The sequence below is a fragment of the Cervus elaphus genome, chromosome X (genome assembly GCF_910594005.1).
Source record: "Cervus elaphus chromosome X, mCerEla1.1, whole genome shotgun sequence".
NCBI lineage: Eukaryota > Metazoa > Chordata > Mammalia > Artiodactyla > Cervidae > Cervus > Cervus elaphus.
The window spans coordinates 163245217-163259272 of record NC_057848.1 but is presented as its reverse complement, the minus strand read 5'-3'; the positions used below and the strand labels follow the sequence as shown (position 1 = coordinate 163259272).

Below are 14056 nucleotides of genomic sequence, written 5' to 3'. Positions count from 1 at the left end.
ATTGTTTTCACTTCTAAGTACAAACTTATAAATTTTCAAATATGCATAGATCACAGGGATATACAACTGCCCCTTGGGATGGGAAGGGGGCCTCCTGTGACTTAACCACCCCCACATACTGCACTAAAATATAGGTAGAATCCAGTTTGATGGAGACAAACTCTCAGACCTAAAGTAATGATTTTAACATGTTTGAGAAAAGCTTAGCTCATTGTTATCAAGTCTTTTGTTCAAAAATATATTTTCCTATAGATATTAAAAAAAAAAAAGGGTTATCTATCAAGAAGAAAAAGTCTGCCCAGCCATGCAATACTTCATGCTCTGTAAGGAACAGATATCCATGACATCTTCAATTTGGGATGGTTAGATTTCCAAACCCCAAAGGGTTCAATCTAGTGGAGCCCAAAGCAAGAGCACATACCTTAACCATCAACTTGTCTGTGCCTTAGTCACTCAAACCCAGGGCCACTCTGTCTCATGTTGGTGCCTGGGGCAGGATCAGATAACTGGGTGGAAAGGCACCATTTCCCATCAGCAGCACTCCAACTTCATTTTTCGGTTTCTAAAAATGCTGCTGAATATTTCTGAATGAGAGCCAGACTTTTCGAGAGCTGTGAGCAGCTTTGGGATATCAGTGATTCTGTCCATTCTGTTTGAGTATATAGAACACGTTTTACCTTTCTTTTAAAATTTATTTATTTATTTTAATTGGAGGCTAATTACTTTACAATATTGTAGTGGTTTTTGCCGTACATTTAATCATGAATCAGCCATGGGTGTACATGTGTTCCCCATCCTGAACCCCCCTCCCACCTCCCTCCCCATCCCATCCCTCAGGGTCGTCCCAGTGCACCAGCCCTGAGCGCCCTGTCTCATGCATTGAACCTGGACTGGTGATCTATCTCATATATAGTAATGTACATGTTTCAATGCTATTCTCTCAAATCATCGAGTATACAGAACACCTTTTAGAGCCACACCATAAGTCAGGAAACCCCTAGATCATACAGAATAAAAATGTCCACATTTGTAGCTTTTGTATGCCTATTAGTAAAAACGTTTTGAGCACATACCCCCTTAATATATATTCATGTGTTCATGTTATGTATATATAATATATATGTGGCTATAAAGAATAGATGTTTAAATGAGATGAAGATGAAATAAACATTTTAATGACTTGCAAACATTTTTGCTCCTACTGCTTCATTAACATGTATTTAATATTTTAAATGACAATAAAGTCATTCAGGATGTTTGAGCATTTTGATTTACAGCTTCATTGGATAAATATTGAAGGTTTGGCTTCAAGTTCAGCCTATTTCTTTACTTGGTTTCAATCAGTGTCAGTGGAGAAAAGAGGGAACTATAGAAACATACGAAGAGACAAATGGACAAAGTGTTTCACCAGCTTGCTTATTAGATTAGGAAATACTGTTTTTCATGTCCATCCATGCAAGGGATTTTGTTGAAATTCAGCTGGGAAGCTTCTGTATTCCTTGATGTCCTTCAGCTGTTCTCACAAACAAAATGGAAGATGTTGCCATTTATCATATTTTCAGACATGAGTCCACTGAAATGCTTCATTTGGAGGTTTTTAAAACAGGTTAGAAAAATTCATATTCAGGTTTTCAAAGGCTGCTGTTTTGATAGATACATATTTGCATAATTTTCAATAAAACAAGCACATAATGCTAGAATCATTTGCAAACATCTGTTTCCCTATATTCTTACCACAATCCAGGTTTCTTTTAAAAAATAAGCTACTTTCTCATTCATTATTATAATACCCCCTTAACTCTGAAGAGACAACTCTTTTAGTTCACTGTTACCAGGTAGCTACCCCTGAGTAGGACAAAAAGATTTTCATAGTCACTCTACTGCACTTAATGGTTTTGTTTTGAAAGCAACCATATTGTTGACATGCTAAAGTACTTCACTTTCTTTGGTGCCAAAACTTGCACTGAATTCTCTCAAGCAGGCATTTATCTCTAAATTTACCCTGGAACCTTTGTTTTGTTGTAGTCAAAGCTGCTATTCCATCATTTTATACTTTTCTTTACTTGTCCCAGTGTCTCAGTATCCTGTAGGGTTCAACAGCCAGAGTATTTTTCTTGTTCAGAGTGTTCTTTTCTATTATCATATAAAATTTTAAAATTCTCTTTGTTGAATTCTTTAAAAGAACTTTTGAGTTATCTTTATTTGATGGCATAAAATCTATAAATTAATTTGAAAAGAATTGAATTTTTTCATCTTTTGTCTACCCTTTAAGCAAAAACCCCATTTCTTTCAAACCCTCCTAAAATTCTCTAACAAGTTTAAGTAAGGATTCTGGATTCTCTTGACTTTTCAAGTACTATGTGAGTTTCCAAGCTTGACTAAACAGTCCTAAATCTTTAAATGCTCGTGACATGTTGTAGGAATTGACTGACAGTGGCCTGTGGAATTGATTAGTGAAAGTTAAGTTCCCCTGAACTCATAATCTGCATATATATTCATGAAGGCAAAAAGCCTGAGACTCACTGTGTTATGTGACCTGGAAACACATCATGTCTGGTTATCTATGTTCATATTAAATTTTACTCACCTCCAGGGGTGGGATTTGATTGGGCTCTTTTCATTCCAGAGGACAGAGGCTTGTCTGGATTTGTTTTATAAAAAAGGAAGTGGGGGCAGTCAAGAATAAAAATACATATATCCTAAAAGATATGGAATCCCATGGATGTATGAGAATGGAAATGCAACGTGGTAGAGCCTCCTAGCCTCGTGAGAAGCAGCCCTAGGAGGTAGTTCCAGATTCAGAGAAGTTTTAAGACCCTCATTAGAGATACTTGCTGAATTTCCTAGCTTGACATCACCCCACAGTATGATTTCTCTCCAATGGCATCACTTCTCTTTCAATTCTCCTTTCACCTTTCCCTCAAAGATGCTGTTTACTAACATAGCCAATATAAATCTTATCCTTAAACTCATGTGTGTTGTCATATTAGATTTCTGCTGATTGGCAATTCGAATATAATCATGTGGAATATTCAAAAGTCCCTTTTGAGAATACTCAAATCTCTGCAGAGCAGAAATTGAAGCAGGCCTTTTTGTGGTCTTCAGTCCTAAGATACTGTAATCCGAGCCTTCATAGTCCCCTGAAGTTCACTGACTCTGACATTTTTTTAGGCTCAGCCTATGGATCTTGGTGCTTTGCTAGACTTACCACCAAGCTATCTCTCCTGAACTTTCTGCCACCTCACAGGGATCCTCTACCCTTGACTCCTAAGTCAAGTTGCTCAGACGTTAAGGAAACAAGTCAAGAGAGAGGGTTTCTGGTGTCAGCTTTTGCTCTGGACCCTGGTAAATGCATCTTCCCTAAGGCAAGGAACTGAATGAAGGCTGTCTACCTTACTAGTTAAGGAAGAGAAAAAAACTCAATGAGAAGAAAGCAAAAATTCATTTCAGGGTGTTATTTTGCACACATCATCCTAATTTTGACTTACTGGAGACATATCCTGGGATCTAATCTACCTCATGATCCCCTCTGAGTTGTAACCTATCAACTTCAATAATTCACACTTCTGCTTTCTTTTTCCTTCCTACTTACATTCATATTCTAGGAACTCTAGTTGGTCTGGCTCAACACTTTTGCTCAGAGCCTTTCTTATTAGGCCACCTCACAGGTCACAACAGGGCTTCTGGAATGTTGGCTTGGGAGCCACCACTACTCAAGTCCAGTCAGAGATATGAGAAAGTCATGAAGAACAGAGCATGAAATGCCTGTGGCTGCATGTCAACTGGGACATTGAGGGGAGAAGTTTCCTGTGGAAGTGTCTGTGATGTTTGTAAAATGTGATATATTTAGCCATCAGTGTTATGGAGAATAGGGTTGGTAGAGAGCATCCTTTTTGGATGTGGTATTTCAGAGTTTTTGAATACTACTGAAAACACGAACTACAGATAGTATGAGCGAACTTTTGGTGTATAACAAACGTCCCCAAAGTCAATGTCATAAAACAGTCATCATTTGTTACCCTTCATTCAGCTGGCTGATCTAGGATGAGGGGCAGCTGTGTTTCACTTGGCTCCTCACTGAGGTTCCGGTTCTGGTCTGTTGCACATGTGTCCATTCCAGAGCCCAAGCTGAAGGGCAGACAGCAACATTGAGAATGTCTTCTCATGGTGACAAGAGAAAAGCAAGAGCTCATGTCCACCTACACAGGTGTGTTTCGTTTCTCATATCTGGGCTCAACCATGTGATACGCTTTGGGCAATGAGATGTTAACAGAGTCAAGGGGTGGAGAAGTGTGTCATGTGTCCAGTGGGAAGGCACTTAATAGCAATGTGGTGTCCAGTGGCAAATCACATCCAGTGGGCAAATAAAGAATGCCACTGTCTCCAACCCATACCAGTGCTACCTAGATGGGAATATTTTATGTTGATGCTTAATGCTCTCATGGAATCACAGTTGCCCATCTCTGAAAGGTAACACGAACAGTGACCTTCTCAATCAGAACTCAGGCACCTGTGTTTATTTATACTCCTTTTCATTCCAATCTTAACTTCCTAGGGATCCCACCTGCCGCCATCTTTCTATATTCTTTAACTCCCCACCAAAGGTAATGGCTTCTAATTTTGCTTCTTCCAAGATCTTTCTGCTCAGAACGTATTCCAATAAAGGACCTCACTGGCTCTAATAAGTGAATGGAAAACTGAAATTACTATATTAATAGGTTTTCTTACAGGGCACATTTTACTAGTCAAAGTAGTTCTTTGTGATACTTTGGATGTATCAGTCTTTTATTTCTGCTGAGGAACAAAAGCTTCTTGAGTTCAAAGAAAGCCCTTTCCTTTTGTTGTGAAAAGTTAGGCAGCAGAATTCCTATCATTCCTTTTGATATGAATCTGTCAAAAACAGGAAGATCGTTCATTTAATCTCAGTGGACACATTTTCCATCTCAATTAATACACTATGGATTTTTAGGTCAGAGATGTCTAGCTTATTTGCGTGTGTTTTTTGGAGAAGATTGGGGCAGGGGCTGAAAGTTTGTGTAGCTCATCAGTTGTATTCCTCAAGGCTCAGCATCAGAATTCACTGAAGCATGTTCAGCAGGTAAAAAGATGTTGCTTTTTCAGCTCATTATAAAAGAACTCAAGCATCTTTATAAAAAATATTACAGGGAGAGAGCCAAAAAATACTTGCGTAACACAAAGGGCAAAATGATGTTTCATGGGGGAACATTTTAGTGTGAATCCATTCTTACTGGAAAAGAGACAGGGGTTGATTATTTATAGATAATGTATTCTGAAAATATAATCTATTTATCAAGAAAATGATAATAACAGTGGAAGGTTATCCACTAAGTGCAAGCAAAACAAATAGAATTAAAAATAATAATAAACAAAAGAGAAAATACTAGAACAGGCAGCAATCACAAAATACACACCTGCTTGTAAGTTTCAAACTTTATTGGGGTGGGGAAGTGTTAGGGACTGAGGGCAGATTCTCTGTTGACACAGAGGATGGTAGTATCTGGGATGAAAGGGCCTGCTCTCTAGTCTCACTCCTTAAAATGGAGTTAGTGCGTCTCACTTTCTTTATGATACGGGCTCACTCCAAGGTCATTTAACAGTCTTTGAAACACAGAGGAGGAAAACTTACTAATCTTGACTCAGTTGCTAGAGGAGCCTAGAGTTTCTTCGACTGTTTTCTGATACTGTTTTACTTCATGCATGTTAATGTTTATTTGTGTTTACTGACATTGCACTTGATACAATTCTTCAAACTGAAGACCTCAGAGCTTACTTAGGATTTGTGAGGCATCTCACTGAGCATTGGGCTATAGGCAATTGAAACACTGAGTTTGTTTTCATATTTTAAGATTGAATGAGTTCATAATGTCTGAAATCTATGCCTTTCTGTTCATTGCGCTCAAGAGATGAAAATAATAGTGGATGCTTTTTGAGTGCTTCCCACATGTGAGAGAGTTTGCAAGGTGCTTGATATTTGTTCATTCATTTAATTTTCACAGCGATCTGATGAGATTGTTTCCTTTCTTATCACCTTTCTTATCCTTTCTTATCCTTGATAATGAAACTGAGGTACAGGATGATGAAGTTATTTGTCCACATGACACTGCTAGATAGTGGTGGGGCCAGGGTTTGAACTCAGAGAGTCTGGTTCCAGAGTCTCATTCCAGACTAGCATACCAGTTCCCCTACTGGCCCTATACCTGAGCATTTGTGTGTTTCCTGTAGTTCCTTAAAGAGTAAATGTCTCCTGCAATTTGGGTACATCAAGACTTGGAACCTGCATTAGATAGTGTGCTCATAGGTCCATCCTCACCGGGACCCTCCTATGTGTGCAGGAAGAACGAGCCAAAGTAGGAGCCCAACCCTCCTCTGTCAAAGTGGCTTCCAAATATGTTAAAAGTCCAAGGATTTCTTGCCATGTCTGCCCCCACCCTGTTCCAGGGCACCGTGATAATTTGTCAGGACTGATGCAGTGGGACCTGAAATGCCCTCCCTGCTCACCAGCGCACCCTCCTGTCTGTTCTCAGTATGGTATTGTCACATCACCTCCATTCAGAACCTTCCAACAGCTTCCTCTTTTACTCAGAACAAAAGACAGAGTTCTTCTTAGAACCTGTGTCATCTTCAACTGCTCATCAGTTCTTTACCACTCCTCTCACTGCCTCCACCTCCCCCTACCACTGGCTGCTCTCACTTCTCCTTAGGACCTTTGCACTACTGAAATGTACCTCCTCCAATCATTTTCTGACCCCTAGTGTAACTTGGCAATATCCTCACCTATCAGCTCTGCAGCCTTCCTCCCTGCATTATTTTTCTTCTTAGTGCTTATAATGACCTGATAAGCCATATGTCTTACCCATTAGTTTATTCCCTGTCTCTGTACACTAGAGTGAACATCGTATTTTTCATTCTGCTTTCATTCCTGTTGTGTCCCCAGAACTGAGAAGCCAGTGGGTGTACAATAAACATTTGTTAACAAAATGAATAAATGAATGCATTTTATGTTGTTTTGGAGAATTAAATGAGCTAACATATGGAAAGCATCTTGAAAGAGGCTTAGCATGAAATTAGTGTTTAATAAATGTCAGATATTAATAAAATAATATTGTAGTACTTATTAAGTGAATGATAAATTAAAAATTGGAGACTTACTTAATCATGTAAGTGGAAAGAAGATGATCTTTCTAGAGATGCTGTAAATATTTTAACTTACATTTGCAGTGGATGCTCCAGGAGGTTGTTAGGGACATTAGTTGTGGCCCCTTTTCCTGTTATCTAGAAGGTACTAGAACATACCCTTCCCTGCACAGGTGAATGATCCCTAAACATTGCTACACTTTGGAATCCCCTGAGAAATCTTTTTTGAAAAGTGATCCTGGCTTTCACCCTTAGATATAGTTAGTCTGTGGTGAAACCTGGGCATTCGGGATTTTTAATGCTCTCCAGATGATTCTAATATGCAGTAAAGTTTGGGCACCACTGCTGGAAGCTTCTCACAGTACCGGCAGCAACATGGGGACTCATCTTTCCTAGTCCCACTCTACACTTGCAACTGAGTTATGCCAGCCAGGATTTGATTCTCTGTAACACAACTCCTATGATTATTAACAAGCTACATCACCTCTGCGACCTCTTCATCATTTAGAATATGTCTTCTGTGGATTCTGTTGCAAATTCAGAGCTCAGAGCCAAAGAATGTGGATTTCCTCTCCATTTTTCCTTTCTTCCCGCTGGGGATAAGAGGAGAGACACATTTCCAAATGTAGCTAGAGTCCAGCACAGCTCATGTTACTGAACCCAAGCTCGAACTGATCGCCACACGACAGGCCAGTAAATCAAGGGACAAGTTTTAGGGACAAGGAATAGCAGCTTCATTGAGAATGCTAGCAAACCAAGAAGATGCTGAACTAGTGTCCAGAAGTTCCATATTACCTGAGTTAGAATTCTTTTATACTAAAGGGAATAGGGGTGTGGCTGGTTGTTACAAACTTCTTTGTGTCAGTATTCTTTCTTCTTACATAGGTCTGGTTCCAATGTTCCTTATAAAGCTTCAACAAGGCGATGTTCTTTTCAAAGGTGCAGAGGCAGCTTGACTAAGCAGAGACAACAGAGCACAAGGGTTAAAGCTAAAGATATAGATCCAATATGGCGTCGGGTTTGTTCTCTCTTGTTACACTCTGAGATGGAGCCCTCTTACAGAGGACACAAGAGAACAGCACAGTGTTCATGACCCCGAGGTAACCCCACTCACCCACAGGCACAAACAGCCACGCCTGTTTCCGGTCTGGGAGACGAGTTGTTGGAACAAGGAATAACTTTCATCTGAAAGCTGGCAGACTGAGAAGCTGACAGATGAGCACCTCAAAAAACCACCTTCCCTCAATCATAATTCAGGCTCCTTTTATGTCAGAAGGAGGAGTGGGGCCTACTGTGGCACCGACCAATGGATGAGGGGGGCCACTAAAGCTCCCTGCTTGACAGTTACTACTGTTCCCTCACTTGGGGGTAGGACTTACTGTGAAACCGACCAACCGACCAATAGCTGAGCAGGGCCACTAAAGTTCCCTGATTGACAATTACGATTGTTCCCTCAGCTGGGGGAGGGGCTTACTGTGGAACCAACCAATAGCTGAGAGGGGCCACTAGCAGTCACTGGTTGACCTGTTGCTCACCCATGGACTCTTGCTTGGGTCAGGGGCCCACTGGGGCTCGAGCCAATGACTGAGGGAGGCTGCTACGTAGCTGGTGGCTGCCTTGCTGCCACTACATCCTGAGCACAAAGGTGCAAGTCCAGCAAGGGACCAGGTCTGAAGAAATACCCAGATGCTCCAGCAATGTCCACCTCCAGCCCTCCGTGGAGGTGACCAGGTAGAGGGCGGTAGACTAGCCCATCAGCCAGGATTACTGTCGGAGGCAGCGGGTGCCCCCAGAGCGGGCCAGCCTTGTGGCTAGGCATGGCTGTGAGCCGGGGGGTGCGGGGAAGTAGCCCCTGCCTCAGTGGAGTGCGGGGCCGGCACCAGGGAGGGAAGGGACCATCCGCCTCACGTACTGCTGTGGAGGCCACTGTGAGACTTTGGAGATAGCACCCTACCAAGGCCGGACTCATGGCCATGTGATGCTGCAGTCACACAGGACCCGGGACCGGGTTTCACCTTCTGCTGTCCTGAAGTTCTCAGTCCTGGTGGAAGGAGGGCCCCGCGTTCTCCTTCTGCACTGTGCTTGCCAATGATGTAGCTGGTCGAGCACATGACACTCAGAATCAGAAGACCTGGTGTGAATGGCACCTGGCTTTACACCTGAGAAGAGTGTGATCCTGGCCCAGTTCTTCTTCCTCTGTGGGCATTTACAAAGAGGAGGTGGTGGGGTCCAATTCCTTCTATCAGTGGGACTTGTGAAGATGAAAGGAGGTAACAGATGAGTGTCAGCACATGACCCACAACGGGTTCGTTTGCGACTAACACTTTTTTTGCTGGTGTTCCAGATCACCAACTGCTGGATCGAAAAGACATTTCCTTCCTTTCTGTTTCAAAGGGATTTTAAACTTCTATTTTCCTAGTCAGTGATATATGCCAAAAAGAGGGTTGTCATTGATTTTTCTCAACTCTTATGAATTACACTGAAGGACCACAGGATTCCTCCTTCACTTTCCTTCTTGATTACATTTAAACAATACATTGTCCAGATGGTGTGTAGAGTAGCATCTTTTCAAGGTATTTTAAAATGATCTTCTTTTACTTATTGAAGATTAGAGAGAGAAAAATTGAATTAAGTCTGTGTCACTGAAATAATCTTGGCTTACATATTTAAGGAGATTTCTGGTGTTCAAACTAATAACTCTTCTCCAATGAAGTCTGCCTTGGATGATGTGCATGAGTGAAGACTTCCAGGAGCTGATTTTCAACCTGACTCTGGGACATGGGCCCTGAGTGACAATAAGCCACCATTCTCAGTTTCCTCTCTGCACAGTGCAGATAATAATACCTGCTCTGCTCTTTCATGCTTAAGGTTGTTTTGTGGATCAAATGAGCTGTTTAGGGAAGCATTTTGAAAATTTTTGAAGGCTGTACAGATTTCAAGTTTCAATTATCGATAAGCCTTCCAATGTTTAGGTGTTAACAAAAACATTTAAATCATTTTAATGTTTTTCTGGAACAGAAACACCAAGAGTTAATTCCTCAACTTTGAAAAAGAGACTGTATTTGACACCAGGATAACCCATTGCCACCCAAATGATCCCCATCACTTCAATTTCGCTGGAGTCAGAAGCCATATGTGTTACCCACTAAAGGTCCAGCATAGTCTGAGATTCTTTCTCAGCAGATCAGTTGTAATTTGATGAAGAGTTGTCTTTTTCTCTACTCGGTAATTCAGTTATTTATTGAGAGTCCACTATGTGTCAGGCAGTATTCTAGGCACCTGGGATAAATCAGAAAATGAAACAAAATTCCTTGGCTTCATGAAGCTTACATTCTGGTATGGAGAACAGAATGATTAAGTAGGTTCTATAGCATGTTAGCAAGTGATTAGTGCTTTGGAACAACAACAGGAAAAAAAAAAATAGAAGAGGGAAAGGGGGAGGCAGGGCTGTGATTTTAAGTGTGCGTGTGTAATCAGGTTAGTCCTCTTTAAGCTCCACATTTCAGCACAGGCTTGAGAGAGATGAGAGTGGGCCACACACTTATCTGCAGCACAAGAATTTCAGGGTGAGGAGTAGCCAGTACAAAGTCCTGAAGCAGATGTGGGCCTGGGGTGCTCAAGGAAGAAGCATGGCAGTGCATCTCCCCACATCCTCCCTGCTCTCTCCCCAACAGAGAATAGAAGGTTTTGCAACTAGAGAAGGTGCTGTGACCTGAAACTCATACACTGATGCCTCGTCTCTCTTGTGTGTGCTTTGCCCACAGTCACATGACACAAGCAATCCCATTTGATGACCCTCGGCTGGAGAGCTGCCCAATCATCCCTCCAGCCCCACGGAGGGTGGAGATGAGGAGGGACCCTGTGCTGGGGTTTGGTTTCGTGGCAGGGAGTGAGAAGCCTGTGGTCGTCCGCTCAGTAACACCAGGTAAGCACCCAACCCTGCTGCTTCGTCTCCGGGACCTTTTGCCACCCCATGCCAGCATGACCACTGTTCCATTTCATAAGTTTCATACTGTTCCGTCTCAGTCTGTGAAGTCTAGTTAAGTTTTCCCCGCACCTGGATAAAGCCAGACCAGCAGAGGTACAAAAATGGCTCTGCAAACGAGGTTTTAAACTTCCAAATCCATCATATTGCCAGACTTAGCAAAACACCGATCCATCATTTGTTACCATGGAGATGACCCACTTCTTAATGTACGAATGCATGTATTAAGAGGCAGGCATTGTGCTGTTTTCAGTAAGCTCTGGACAAACTCCTTACCAGAAAGTTGTAGTTAAGTTTCTCTAGGATTTAGGTCTTCCGGGGTGGTTGGATTCTTTTACAAAAATGTACTCCCCTCTCTTCCCACTAGAGGCAGAAGATACTTTGCTACCCCATAGCTGTTGGGTTGAACCAGATGATTGACTTTGGCCAGTGTCATATTAGATGATGACATAAAGATGACATAAGCAAAGGCTTGAAATGTGCTTGCTTAGTTGAGCTCGTTTCTTGGGTTTCTGCCATAGACATAAAAAGTTTCCCTGAAGCGGCTGCTACCCCTTCAGCCTGAGCTCCTAAATGAACCTGCGAGGCAACCAGCCTACAGCTGAGAGCTAAGTTACAGACTGACCTTCAGTGTTCAGCACAACTGCCCAGCTAACTTTGCCCTTGATCAACCAATCCACAGTCATTCTAAAGACCCATAAGCATGAAAGGAAACCTTGCTGAGTTTGGGGATGTCTTGTTTTACTGTAAATGCTAACTGATACAGTGTGTGGCAAATCTCTTAAATTCTGTCATAGGATCAGATAATGAATGTACTTGGTCTCAGTCATTCTCAGTGTAGAGATGTCCCACTATCAATGCAGTTGAATATAATGGACTGTGATATCATTGCCTGACGTGGGCTGCCTTTGCCTTTGCCAGAAACCATGCTCTTTCTATTATTCATTAATTATGTTTATTTATGTACTTATTTTAATGAACTTCTACTGGATTTATTTTCAGACAAAAGGAAAGTATCTTCTATGCTGGTTTTCTCCAGTATTTTGCAAATCAGTAAGAGTTCAAAAGGAAAATGCTGTAGTCAAGAGTGCAGACTCTGGCATCAGACTGCCTGGGTTTGATGGACTTGAATCCTGCCTCTGCTCTTATTAGATTGTTTTTAGCTTCCGTGTTAACTCCCCTCCATTTCAGTGTGATGTATCTTCTCTACATCCTTTGGATAAGGAGGATCATAGGGAGGGAAAGAAATGCATTGGAAGGATGCCAGATTAATATCTGTTAATGTTAATGTTAAACTCTAAAATATTCGGCCAGTTGAGTCTATCAGTTAGGGGGAATGAAAGCCAACTAGTGGGCTATTATAAATCATTGAAGTGGATTTCATTTTTCCTCATTTTGACACAATATGGCCCAGGGCAAAGACTGCAGATACAGTCAACCTCTAGACTTGTGCAGAGAAGAGTAAGTTTCCTGTTCACTGTTCACTACTACCACTGCTTCATCACACAGCTTCATACTTTGTCTGCTGAGCTTTCTATTTTATTAGCTATAGATTATAGTTGTTGAACTCAATGCACTTGATAATTTTATTCTCTAAAAGAGATTTTTTGTATTTTATAATAATGAAATAATTCATATGCTCTTCTTAAAAAAAATGTAGATAGTAAGAGGATAAAGGTTTTTAAAAAATCACCTGAGTTCCAACTACTGAGTATTAACCATTATTAACATACATGGAGAGCATACATATAGTAAGACCTTTCTGTTTATACATTTGCATGTATTATGTATCATTCATATATAAACATATATAGAGTGCTATATGTATGTATATGTGTGTGCACACACATTTTTTTTCCTCAACGGGGTCCTATTGGGTATGCAGTTTTGTAATAGTGGGACACTTTAACATCTCTGTGGAATTCTCCAATGTATATGTCCTCAGTGCTAACTGGAGATTTGGGTTTGGTCTTTAATTTTCTTGTATTGACTTACTGTTCCTTTAGCCTCTTCCCTTCCTTGCCTCAACTTTTCTACACTCTTACCTACTTTAAGACAATTTTGAGAAGGGTAGAAAAAGCGAAAACTGAAGTCAAACAGCACTGTTTCCAATCATTTTTAAGAATTAAAATGCAGTCTTATAAATTGTATCTCTCATAAAATAACTCTATTGAAGTCAAGTGATTCCAATGGTAAGATCAGATTATTCTATAGCAGACCAGCCAGCCTTCAGAGTAACGGGCATGAGAGTCCTCTGAAGCATTCCCCGACTTCATGTTCCGGAAGGCACTGTATATTGCTTCCTCCTATAATTCTTGCTTAAGAAAGTGTATTTCCATGTGATCAAAAAACATAGGTCAAATGTAAGACTAAGTCTTGTTCATCTGCACATGTTTTTCTCGTCAGATTAGTTAGCATCCATTCTCCAAACAGTTACTTTGGACATTTTTCTGTATTTGACCAGCATTTGACTTCTAACCATTTCTTTGAATTTGAGTGATTTGCTCATATGTAATCCAGTCATCATCAAAAGTCCCTCAAGTGACTTTCAGAATTCCTTATGTGTGCAAACACTAAATCTCAGTTCCCACATCTGGAAATGAGTGTTTTCTATCACTGATATGGGGCCACATAAAGGTTCTCCCCTCTATCTCACTCCACAGAAAGGAGACAAATGTCTCCCCCAGATTGAGAGAAATGTATGCCAAATGTCTGGTGGGTAGACAACAGCCGATTTACTTTGAGTTCCATGTTCTGAGCATTGTGTCCATTTCAATCACTACATGAGTTGACAACATTTGAAAAATAACCTTTCAGTTACACCTATTATCCAGATAGACCTCTGGAAAAAAAATTAAAATTCCAGTATCATATAGCACCAGATCAGTATTTAGGGGATAATTCCATTAGACATGT

The 14056-nt window shown here is 41.0% G+C and overlaps 1 protein-coding gene across 5 annotated transcripts in view; it reads left to right on the top strand.

The window, feature by feature from the left end:
- FRMPD4 (FERM and PDZ domain containing 4) overlaps positions 1 to 14056 on the top strand; it is a 529221-nt gene that overhangs the window by 417564 nt on the left and 97601 nt on the right. For all 5 annotated transcript variants that reach the window (XM_043896590.1, XM_043896589.1, XM_043896588.1 and 2 more), the window contains one exon: positions 10920 to 11080. In XM_043896590.1, coding sequence (XP_043752525.1) covers positions 10920 to 11080 — 161 coding nt within the window. The remainder of the gene's footprint in view (positions 1 to 10919; positions 11081 to 14056) is intronic.